The sequence below is a fragment of the Electrona antarctica genome, assembly GCF_951216825.1.
Source record: "Electrona antarctica genome assembly, chromosome: 18".
Taxonomy (NCBI): domain Eukaryota; kingdom Metazoa; phylum Chordata; class Actinopteri; order Myctophiformes; family Myctophidae; genus Electrona; species Electrona antarctica.
The window spans coordinates 27,960,717-27,973,369 of NC_136799.1; the positions used below are offsets into that span (position 1 = coordinate 27,960,717).

Sequence of the window (12,653 nt, forward strand, 5' to 3'; positions counted from 1 at the left end):
ACATATATGACCTAAATGATAACAAACCAAAAGGAGATGGGAGTATAAATAAACTTGTTAAGGATTATTTGGTTTCTGCCTCTTTGTCCTGCCAGCTTTATGCACCCCCACCTCTTAGTTATTTCAGATTGATTTAGAGCTAGACTGAGACATTTGTCTCGTAGAGTGAAACGCTGCGGACTCACAAGTTATGTTTCTTTTCTGCTTCCATTTCCTGTTTCCAGCAGGCCTCAGTCAGAAGTTTCCTCTCTGCCGCTGAGCCATATCAGACATAGAAGAAGCAACGGTTCTTCAAAGAATTCCCATCACATTGAGTCTTTGACTTTCAGGTAAGAGTATATCTGATGCTGTTCAACATATTTATCTCCGATTTTATGAGGGCAGGGTGATTAAAAAAGGATTTTGCAGTTTGCTCTACTGTAACTCAAGCAGCAGTACACCGTTTTGTCCATACAGTAGAAGCTTATTATCTTTTGCCAATATTTTTGCCAATATATATGTAAAAAAGAAAAAGAAAAGAAGAAGCTTTGTTTCAGTTTCAGAAGGTTTTGTTTTGGACATTTGTTTGTTTGATTTTCAACAAAATGGCGCATTCCAAGCATAGGTAGGAAGAAAGGATGGGATAATTTTGTTATTATTATAATTTTTACTTATCCTTGTGTTACCAACAAGAGACAATTCATTATGACTTCAAATATATTTTTCATACACATAACTGTACATACTGTAAATAAAACATATAAATAGTTCAAATCACATTTGCTTTAGGAAATGTAAGTAAACAACAAACATAGTAATGATTTTGCGATTATGAATACATTCTAAAAAGACTGTCCATGTTCTTCCTATTCTTTCTCTTATTCTGTAAATAGAATATAAGCATTTCACCATAGAAAAAAAAACAGACTTTCCACCAATGCCATACCATATAATGTACTACAGTATTACTCATGATTTCCGTTTTCTTGTACATTTTCCACACTGTTCTGGCTATACCATGGCAGATTTGTTCTTGCAAAGTGAGTTAATATCAAAATATGATGAAGTCCATAATATGCGTTTTCCTTGTCTACATGACCTCTGGATGATGAGATTGAGATGCTTTGATCTCAGGCACTTACTGAAATCGTGAGGTTGTCCACTAAAATACACATCTAAAAATGTACTATTTCACACACATACTGTATTGTAGCCTGCTCTATTATTAACTATGCATTCTTAATACATACCCGACATGGTTATTTCGTAAAACTCCATTCTGTTTTACTCTGCTAAGATAGTATTAGTGACCAATTTATCATAAATTGACCTGGACTCTCTCTCTCCCATGCATAAAGCGGCTAAGAAACAAGAATTGTGATCTTTACATTTTACATGTAAAGTTTATATACTGTATCTGAGTACAGCTGTTGAGCAATCTGAGAACCCATTGACAAAACAAGGAAAAAACAACTGCCGTTTGTTTCCTTGAATTTGCCTCTGGGGGCGCAGCCGAATAGAATGTGGATAACAGGATGTTGGCCCATTTGGTCCGCCCTCAGCCCTCCTCTTCCGTTGGGGCCAATATGTTTTCATTCTAATCCCCAATGTACACGCCAAGGGACGAGGCCGGGTCAAGTGCACGGACGGCCCCATTAAAAAAACAACAACTGGAGCCCACCGATGGCCGGCCATTACCACTCCAGACCCCAATGACGCGTTTCGCCCCGGCAGCCTCACTTGTACTGTAACACACGTACTGCTCAAACTTGAGGCCCAGGAGTCTAAAAACCCAGACTAGCACCCTCTAGGGGTTCTGTTGCTCCTTACACTCAATGAGGCCAAAGTGGTTTGAAGTGGTGATGCTGCCATCCGTAGAGCCTCATGCTCTCACAAATGGGACGGAAAAAAATATCAAAAAATAAAGAATAGGTGCGTGTGTGTGTGTGTGTGTGGGGGGGGGGGGGGGGGGGGGGGGGAGTGGGGGTGGTATATTGTACGGTAATCACTGAAGCACTATGGGAAAGGCCATGGGGGTCACCAGATTCAGAAGGGTTCATCGGTCCTACAATCTGCCTATTAGATAATGAGATGTTTTTTATGCATTTTGGCCTGAGTAGAGGCAGGGTCATGGGGTCACTGAAATGGTTAAAGTTCATCATCCCCTATGAATGTGGTCAGAAGGTGTCGTGGCAATCAACCCATTTGAATTTATATATTTTGTGGACCTAAGGGTGGCGTTAAAGAAAAGGCCACGGTGTCACTAAAATCAGTCCACCTTGAGATGGAGGTGCACAGCTAATTCAGAGGCAATATATCCAGTAGCTTTTTTAGCTTTTTTTGTTTAGCTTTTTTTTGTCTTGTTTGGGAGTAAAGTGTTGGATCAACGTGAATGGAGTGAAATGTTGCTGTTTAAGGGTGATATAGTGTAGTTTTCGTAATAACATCAACAGACAGAAACAAACAAAACAAAAAACAATTGAAACATGACTCTATACTGTAAATTGGAAGTTGAATCCTTCACAAAGGAGCAATAACCTGATAGTTGGAAATACCAATTTCCTCATGTTTAAGGCAGATCAGTCGTTATGCAGATTACATTTCGGAATATTTCTAGTGTAACTGAGGGTGGGAGGGCTGACTCAAAATGAAAATCAATACTAGTCTCTGAAGTTCTCCAGATTCTATGTACAATTACATATAGGCTATGGACCAATTAAGGATTAACAATAATAACACTCAATGTAATCCTTTGTTAATGCATGTTGATCTATGCATGCAAATTAATATCTGTGTTGTTTTTTAATGCTAACTCCTACTTCACAAAGCAAACTTTAAGAACATTATGAACATCCTTCTTCTATATTTGCTCCTATGGTGTTAAAGGCATTTTGTCTATTCTCAACTATATTGATGACCCAAAGCAGACTGAAATTACATTCACATCAAATCATCCAGTGTCGGATGGTGCAGGGGTAGAGTACCTGCCCACCATTGCGGTGAATAGGGGTTCCAATCCACCGTGGTACATCAGGCTTGTCGAGCATCTATGAACACAATTGGCCATGTCTGGGGGACGGGAAGTTGGGCCACTGCACGTACTCCTACGGGCTGGGCCAGCACATGGGAGACGATGTTAAACGGGAGGAGTAGGACGGAAGCGCTACGTCCTCTTGGTGGGGGCTCCTCACTGGCAGGTGAGCCATGCAGTAGGGTACAACAGCAGTGGCAAGCAGTGGGAGGAAATAATTGGCGTATAGAGTAAATTGGGTAAAAAAAATGGGTAAATATAATTGGCTACTCTAGGAAGAAAACAAAATACTAATCATCCACCTTGTAAATGTGGGTAATACACAAGTTTCTGACAAATTTCAGCATTTTAAACCCCCCCCCCCCTGCCCACTGACAGTCATGAAACCAACTCCATCTTAGAAATCTGTCTGTCATGCACAGTATGCACACTCAGCATGTACGTACTGTATACGGTATACCCAATTATTCTATGAGTGCAAATCATTTTTCAGATGAAAGAACACAGCCCCAAGTCTAGTACTGTAAAACAGTAATCAATGCAATAATAAGATTTATCAAACCAAACTAAATAAGAAGGTCCTGATCTATATCATACCTCTTCCCATAATATTGGGTATTTTTTGTATCCCTATCTTATAAAGCATATCCCGGTTTATATCGGTTTGCAGGAATACAGTCAGTGTCTGCCAAGTGTTTTCCAAAAGCTCTTGATAAACTAATCTTCACAATCCTTCCCCTTACCTACAGGAATTGTTTTGCATTAGTGACAGCTGCAGATTTTGAGCATTCTAACTGGGCATCTTACTTTAACTTCATGCATTTATGTACAACTCAAAAGTGACCAGATATTTGGGATATTTTCATCTCTAGACATGCGTCCAAAGGAGTTGGGAGCCTGATATAGTCTCAACCTAGTTTGTTTTCTATGCTGTAGGATACTCAACATATGGCATGGTCTGTGATTCCATTTACTACTGGGAAAGTCCACAGTCTTTGTAGTCAACATCTCTGCTGATGGTACTGTTGTAGAGTCAATTGTACTGTAGGAGTGATAGCAAAGTCAGTGGCACTTACAAAGTTGTGTAGATGTACACAAAAATGATGACCACTAAGTTAAGAATGGTCCCAATGATGCCCAACATGGCCAGGATGGACTCCTCCTTGCCTTCCTTGTCTTGGATTCCCTTTTCCTCATCCCTCTGGACAGTGTTTACCATTTTCCCTGAAAATGTCTGCAGTCGATAGGCTGATCTACAGAGAGAGAGAGAGAGATGTTTACCTTTGATGGTGGCTGTTGCACAAAGAAAAGTGACATTTGGTTTCCATCAGTGTGTGCATTAATGTGTACCACCTAATCCCATCTTAATCGCAATCATGTGCTGCCTAAATAGTGCTCCAGTTAAGACTATAACTAATAGGCGGTTTAAGCACAGACCGAAAAGGGCGTAAGATAGCAGTGAATACTGTTTGCTCAAGACGCCTCTAATTCTAAGAACAAAACGGCCATGGGCGCTAAATAGGTGCAAGTATTTAGACAATGTGGGTACTAAAATGACAACTGCGTTGGTGCTGCTGCTTTTCATCAGACAGAAGAGAAGACAGAGCTGTAGAAATATAAGAACTGATGCAGCAAAGTTTGTGTCACATATGGTACATCTGTAAATATGAATTATGGGAAATTATGGATTTCAAGGGAATACTGAAGCTTCACAAATTTTCTGAACCCATAAAATTTGCATGGGATTAATTGTAGTAGAGCTTTGTGATTCTTTCGGCTGATTTCCTGCACTGTGTGTGTGCGTGTACGTGTGCGTGTGCGTGTGCGCGTGTGCGTGTGCGTGTGTGCGCGTGCGTGCGTGTGTGCGTGCGTGTGTGCGTGCGTGCGTGCGTGCGTGCGTGTGCTCTTGACATAAGCTGCCTTTTGGAAATCAAACCAGTTGATTGTGGAGGTTAGGTTTGGGTTAAGTTCAGGGAAAGTGTTATGGAAAGGTGATATGGAATGAATAGATGCAATCTCTCCAAAAGTTTGCAAAACCATTGTTTGTGCATGTGTGCATCTTGTGAAGGGACATGCATCTTAGTGGAAAAAAAAGAAAACATGAGCCTGTCAATACTGAACAGCAATCAACCAGTAACCACTAGTTAAATGACAGATTAAAATGTTGCTGTGTACCATATGCCACTGTTTATAATGAATATAGGACAAGGACTATTCATAATAGGATAACACCCCATAGTGTGCAGGCACCAACATGACTCACTGTGTTATTAATGTTACCCCACCAATATGCCTTTTACAGTACATCCCTGAAGGGGCTCATTTTTTCCCATTCTGTTTTTGATGGGGTGAGGTGAGAGTTCTTTCTCCACTTCAGATGTGTATCAATAGTCAATAGTTTTTGATTTCCTCTCCTGGGGAGTGCCATAAACAGGGCTTCCCTCTTTTGTGTAGTGTGCTGGATGCGCCCTCATGCATGAAGACGGCTGCTTGCTGCTGATACAAACAGCACTCAGCAGAAGCTTGCAGGGTGTGTGTGTGTGTGTGTGTGCGTGTGCGTGCGTGCGTGCGCGCGTGCGCGCGTGCGTGCGTGCGTGCGTGCGTGCGTGCGTGCGTGCGCGCGTGCGCGCGTGCGTGCGTGCGTGCGTGCGTGTGCGCGTGCGTCCGTGCGTGCGTGCGTGCATGCGTGTGTAGAATGATGACAGAGACTGGGAGGGAGTGCAAGCTTTTCCAAAGTCTGAGGGAGGAAACACAGGAAACAGCTTAACCGCTGAGTGTACAGCTGGGCGGTGCAAAACAAACGCTCTGGACAACTTCCAGTGTTCAGTAACTGACCGCTACAATCCATAAAATGTAGGGCAGGGAGCGAGTGCCCATCATGTGGCATCCAGTGGTGGCGCTGCCCTACTCATAATCATGTCAACCATAAAAATGTAATGCCTCTTGCTTTGAACTCCTGTGCTGGACAGCATGTGATGTTGTGCTCTGTCATTGTTGTGTTTTAACAGTAACCACTCGCATATTATATTAGAGATTATTTAGAGATTTTTTCCCCCCACTTTTTTCACATAATAGTTTTTGTTTTATACAAAAAAAAAAAAAAAACCTGGCATAAAAAACATTTTTCAGATGGGGGTCCGTGTGCACAAATACATGGGGGTCCTTTATGACAATGGTTGAGCAGAATCACAGGTTTAAACAACATTAGGAAACAAGCCTAAATAAGCATACACTTTAGAAACAAGCCCAAAATAACGCAACCTGCAACTACTGTCAATATTTTCAAGCAACTTTACTGAAAAACAAGACCAAAGTCGCTTATAACAAGCGGACATGGTAACACCGGTAACAACTGGAAGAACTCCATGAAGAACTCCCGTTTTTAACAGGAGATTTAAGACGTTTCTAACTCATGTCATCATGTTAACGTCGCAACACAAATAATACACACTATGAAAAACTATTCCATCACATTATCAAATGAAATAGTGTGGTTTAAAGAACTGAACTTTATTCCTACAAAATCACGAGCGTAGGTTCACATGCAGTGAATGAGTGGCTGCCGACCGGAAGCGTTCCGGTGGCCCAAACTGAACGCGGAAGTGTTGGCTGCATATAGCCCAAGAGGAAAATGATCAAGAGAGGCCAACTTTGCTTTACTTCCCGTATCTGCGTGAGGTGGGCGGTAACATTTTTAGGAGACGGGAAGAATGTTGGAGTCATATTCATTTCCAATGGGAGAATGAACGTGATCACAGCTTCTGAACCATTCCTTAACTCCATGGTCACTGAACTAAATACTGGACCCAATCATCACAAGGCACAGTGGCACACAATATTTACTAGATATTCATAGTAAAGTGGCTTCTTTTAGCGAGAGAAATCAGGAGAAAATCTACTGTCTTAATGACATTTCTTTATCCCAGCAACAAACTCTCGCGAGATTTGAGATGAGTCCAGAAGCCTCTCTCTGTCCATCTGCAATTTGACAGACAACACATAGGGGGCTCTGGCCCCATATTTAAGATGACAATATGTGAATATTAATAATATTCACATGACGTGAAATGAATGGACATTAAAAGTGAAATAAAATGTGTGTTCCAATGCTTAATAATATAATTTTCCATAACTGTCTAGACTCTTGGTTGATGGGGGCTGATTTGGGAAATGGCATTTGACATACAGTATAATGCTCTCAATGCTCCACATGACGTTGTCAGTGTTGTTGTCAGCCTGGGAGAGGGGGGGTGGGGGGGGGGGGTGTGGAGGTCGGGGAGAAGCAAACCACGCCTACTATATTTAGGAGACCATTTGTAGGCTTTGTGTACCATTTCGCCTATAGTGGCTCCAATGAAGTTGGCCCATCTTCATAAATAGACCATCTTTGATATAGCCCATTGCCATCAAAGGCGTGAGAAGAAATGGCACCCTTTTCACATTGGCCTATTATAGCGCCACCAGGAGGCCACAACCTGACCTGGCCTGGTGGAGACCTGTGCCCCGAGGGGCACTTTTTCTAGTTTGAAGTGTTTTCCTCATGAGGCCTCTAGTGTACCTCCCAGAGCCATTCATCAAAGTGTACTGATGAAGACTCATAATAAAACAGATCATATTAATACAAAAAGAATGTTATAAATACAGATGTCTTACTGATCTCTTAACTAAAATCCCTGATCTGGAACATCGTAGACTTCAACTTCAACTTTCTAAATAAAGGCAAACATTTTCTTAGCAAATGCAAATGTTTGTCTTCCAAATTGGGCTGTCAAATTAACTGAGTTAACCGAGTTAATTAATTTTGTGAAATTAATTATAGATTCAAATTGTTAACGCAATTAATCCATGCTTGGATGACCCGCCCCATGTATCCCATACATAATCTCATCGACTATCTATTGCCATAAAAGGCTGCACAATTTACATACTGTAGGCAGAGGCTCAAATCACAGCACAACAACGGGTTGAGAGACAGAGAGACACCATCCTACCACACTGGATTTGTTACAAACAATAAAATATACATACGTAATATACATACGTACAGTATGTTAAATGTATATATCCGCCTTCTGACATTTATCTTACCGTTCCCACAACAATATACAGGAAAAACATGGCATATTTTGGACATAGTTCAAATGGTGATTCATTCTTTTTTAAGCTGTGATTAATCTGATTAATTTTTGTAGTCGTTTGACAGCCCTATACTTCCAAATGTTGGTACCTACACCTGTCTGTGTTTTCCACCATTCCAGAATTACACACAGTAACTCTGAGTGTGTATAATCAGAGGACATAGACATAGAGACGGAGAGAAAAGGACAACATTAGAATGTTATAACTGGGTCCATCAGAATCCAGGGGCTCTTGATGTACTGTACCTAACAGGAACTAACACCTCCAGATCAGTGGAGAGCAAAACCTTTTGTAGGCTACTTGAATCATTCAACAGTATAATATAAGCCTCAGATGCTGAGGCTTATATGAACGCACGCACGCACGCACGCACGCACGCACGCACGCACGCACGCACGCACGCACGCACGCACACACACACACGCTGAGTGTGCATGACATGACAGACAGATTTCTAAGATGGAGTTGGTTTCATGACTGTCAGTGAATGTTAAAATACTTTAAATGGGAGAAGACTGACCCATTTTCACCTGCACTTGGTACGTTATCTTTAAAAGATCTATTTTTGATACAACCATATTTGCTGTTGCAGAGAGCTGTGTATTATAGATCAAAGCCTGCAGAAGTACTGACAGTTATTTCACCCCTAAATTGATTATTTGACAGAAAAGCCAAAGTTGCATACATAATTAATAAAGTAATGTTGCTGTGTACCATTTCAGTAGCAGGCAGTGGGAATCTTTATCATAATGACCCCTTTTCAGTAAGAAATGTAACTTTTAGTTAGACTCCTGAGAGGAATACAACACTGTAACATCATCGTTGGTCAAACAGGCTATTCATTTGAAAACACAGCATGGTAAAGACCTACCATGACACAGGAATGCCCTGGCTTTATTTGTTGTACTGATGTTATATTAATATCTAGAGACATGCAGGAAGGTTGCAATTCCCAGAAAAGGATACAGCAGATATGTATGTCCTGAAGATGTTACAACCTTAGATCACATCACTTAAGTTAACACTGGGATGTCTGCGTATGGTGCACTCACAAGACAACATTTATATTGGCTATACAACCTGTTAAATTCAATATTTTATATTACCGTACTAAATATTGAGACATGCCCTCGGTATGTATATGTATATGTATATGTATATGTATATGTATATGTATATGTATATGTATATGTATATGTATATGTATATGTATATGTATATGTATATACGTGTGAGGCATGATAAAGCTACATACTACCATAACAAAAAGTTATTGTAATCATGTGTGAGAGTCAAATCTGTTGACAGTTTACAGAGAGATACTTTGTTTCATTGAACTCAATGGGGGAAACCTTTTCTGTTACTCAAAAAGGCATGATGCCGCATGACTACAACAGCACTGAGTTGACTCACCTTGCAAAGCATCAGGAGGAACATGGCATTGGACATGCTGGGTGGGGATGCCGTTCCGTAGTGCACAGACATCCCTGGCAACTAAGGTAAAAGTCTGCTTTTCTCATCCTTTGGCTGTGGAAGGGCACAGGGTCCAGAGAGGGCTGGCTCGTCTCCCAGGCTATCCAATTTGAGGGCTCTGGTTGTGGGATAACGTATCCTGCGGCGTGGGAGGGTCTCCTCCCCGAATTTCATCTCACAAGTGGCTAAGTTCTAGCTGGCAACACTTTGTCCTTCTAGAGCTTCAGAGAGATTGAACCGTGCTGTCCACCGTTCCTCCTCTCTCTTCCCACCCACCCCCTTCTTCTTCTCACCTCTTTTCTGCTGTCCTCACCTCCAATCCTCTCCTCTTCGCTGTTTGTCTGTGTGGACGGATGATGTCTAGTTGAACTCTGTAGTCAGTTGATGGGGAGAAGTAACAGAGATGTTTCATGCATCCATTTCTGTCACCTTTTTGCCTCACTTCCACAAAACTTACAAAAGGGTCTTTTCTACCTAGATGCTAATCGGAAGAAAGCATCTTCTTTGAGACAGCAATCCACACGGTCAAACTTAAATTTGTGTGTAAAAAAAGGTAAAGCTGATGTCTTGGCTTCTGAATTATTCAGAAAAAAGAAAAGGCGCCCCGCTGAAACAGTGGAACCCCCTTACGTTGCACAGTGTCTAACATAAGCATACCTTTCCTTGCGGTCCAGTGGCTGAGAGTGTCTCCCTAACTAAATGAGCGGAGTGTGATTGTGGGGAAGCTATAAGAGGGGGGTGGGGGTTGGGCCGGGGGGGATGGAGAGACTCGTAGTTCCACGCTCCAAAGGCAAGAGGTATCCCCTGCTCTCTCTCAAGTCTCTCTCTCTGTCTCTCTGTCTGGATCTCTCTGTCTCCCGCGCATATTAATACAGCTACGGTTGCCTGGCAACCGACTCAGGGGAGTCACACAGCCTGACAACAACAAGCATTTGTGACAGAGGCCGGATGAGGGGACAGGGTCTCCTCAAGTGTTTTGTTTATGAGGTGTTTGTGTGTGAAAGATATGCATACTTCCGTCAAGAGTTTAGCATCTGTCAACTGGTGTGTGTGTGTGTGTGTGTGTGTGTGTGTGTGTGTGTGTGTGTGTGTGTGTGTGTGTGTGTGTGTGTGTGTGTGTGTGTGTGTGTGTGTGTGTGTGTGTGTGTGTGTGTGTGTGTGTGTGTGTGTGTGTGTGTGTGTGTGTGTGTGTGTGTGTGTGTGTGTGAGTGAGTGTGCACATTAGGTCTTTGTGTTCAGGCATAAGTACAGTATATAGTGTGTGTCTGTCTGCTCTCTGACACCTCTAGGCTTGTTTTTGCTAACAGACTGTACTACTTTTCAAGTCGGGCCGTATTATGGCATCTGGTCCGTATGAGTGTTGCCTTGCCAAGGGCTAAGTAATGGTGTTTTTTTTAGGGTAATACGTTTTTCAATCCTCATCTGACCAGACATGAGTACATTTTGTGCCATGCCATCCAAGTATACATGGGATTCTCTTCAGATCTTTGGTGGTTGACTTAACTCTGACAGTGTAGAAATGTATCCCGCCCAAAACCAAAAAGTGTCAAACCATACAATCAAAAGAAAATGCAACCATGCAAAGAAAATTGACAGTGTCCAGTACTGATTGCAATAATCAGTAATAATAATAACTATACCCTAAATACTGTAGGAGTAATACCCTGCTTCATCATGCAAGACAGTGTCACACAAAAAGGTAGTGAAAATATTAATATACAAGCTCACAACACGCAATGTGACGTGTTGTGAGCTTGTAGATCAGCTATATTCATTATTTTAAAATGTTTAAAAAAAATGATAACAAAGGAACGGTTTTGGACATACAAGGATTCCACCCGGCAGCGACAATGATATGGCTTATATAATCCATTCCATCCATTCCAAGTTGTATTAGCCCTTGGTTGTGAGGTTTAACTCCATAAACTAACTTCTTATTCTCATTACCTGTGAGAGTAGGCCATTTTCTTTATCAACATTCAGCGGGTCCATCGCGTGAGGGACTCGCTCGCACTGATCTATAGTGTAAGTCAGGGGTGGGCAACTGGCGGCCCGGGGGCCACATGCGGCCCCCACCTTCACTTAATGTGGCCCTCAGGTTAATGTCAGGATACTGATATAATATTGGTTTCAGTTGTTTACAATTCCACAACATGCAAACATGACCCGCTTTAATTACTTCAGTCTAAATTAGTAGCTCATTGCTCAACACAAGTATAATTAAAAGGCATTTGAAATTACATAAAAATGTTAATTTTCAGGATTCCAATTCAAAAATAGTAAAAACATTTCAACATTTCAATTCGAATATAGCAAAAATAGCCGATCTACAAGCTCAAAACGCGTCGCGCTGCGACGCGTTTTGAGCTTGTAGATCGGCTATTTTTGCGACGACAGTAATATATGGCCCTAGGGAGTGAGTGTGGAAATATAGTGGCCCTCTCCATCGTCAAAGTTGCCCACCCCTGCTGTATTGGAAGCTTGTAAATCTGTACATTTTGAAGCCTGATGGCTAGGGGTGTAAAGATACAGTAACTGCATCGATGCTTTGTGTCGTATCATTTTGCAATGCAAATAATCGATTGTATCGATAGTAAGTAGCCATTCCATATTGCTACACTTGGTCTATCGATAAATGTGTGTAATCAGTGTTCATGTCAAGGTGCGAGTTTGTCCATTATGTGTTCAAATACAATGTCCATGTATCTGCCAGAGAATCAACATGTTTACTCATTTATATCCATAATACAAATTTGATTTAATTTTTATTTAATTTAGCACAGTATAAAAACAATACAAAAGGGAAAATACATTTTTTATAAAAAAAGGAAAGTGCTAGGAGGAGGCAGCCCAAAGGGCTTATACGAGGCCTCAACCTGTGTACAACAAAACATTTAAATAATACATTTATCTCTTAAATAACCTGCACTGTCTACATGTTTCACACATATTTTTTATTTTTGCTAAATAGTTACTGTATCGATTTTAAATCATTGAATCGTATTGCCATAGAATTGACCAATATCGTTAT

At 41.3% G+C, this 12,653-nt stretch overlaps 1 protein-coding gene across 1 annotated transcript; it reads right to left on the minus strand.

Annotated features, from left to right (window-relative positions):
• Positions 1 to 4,082: 4,082 nt before the first annotated feature.
• Positions 4,083 to 4,229, minus strand: tunar (TCL1 upstream neural differentiation-associated RNA; the record flags this gene model as incomplete). Its single annotated transcript, XM_079528037.1, has 1 exon — positions 4,083 to 4,229. One exon carries the CDS (start codon positions 4,227 to 4,229, stop codon positions 4,083 to 4,085), a length of 147 nt encoding a protein of 48 aa, XP_079384163.1.
• Positions 4,230 to 12,653: the final 8,424 nt, after the last annotated feature.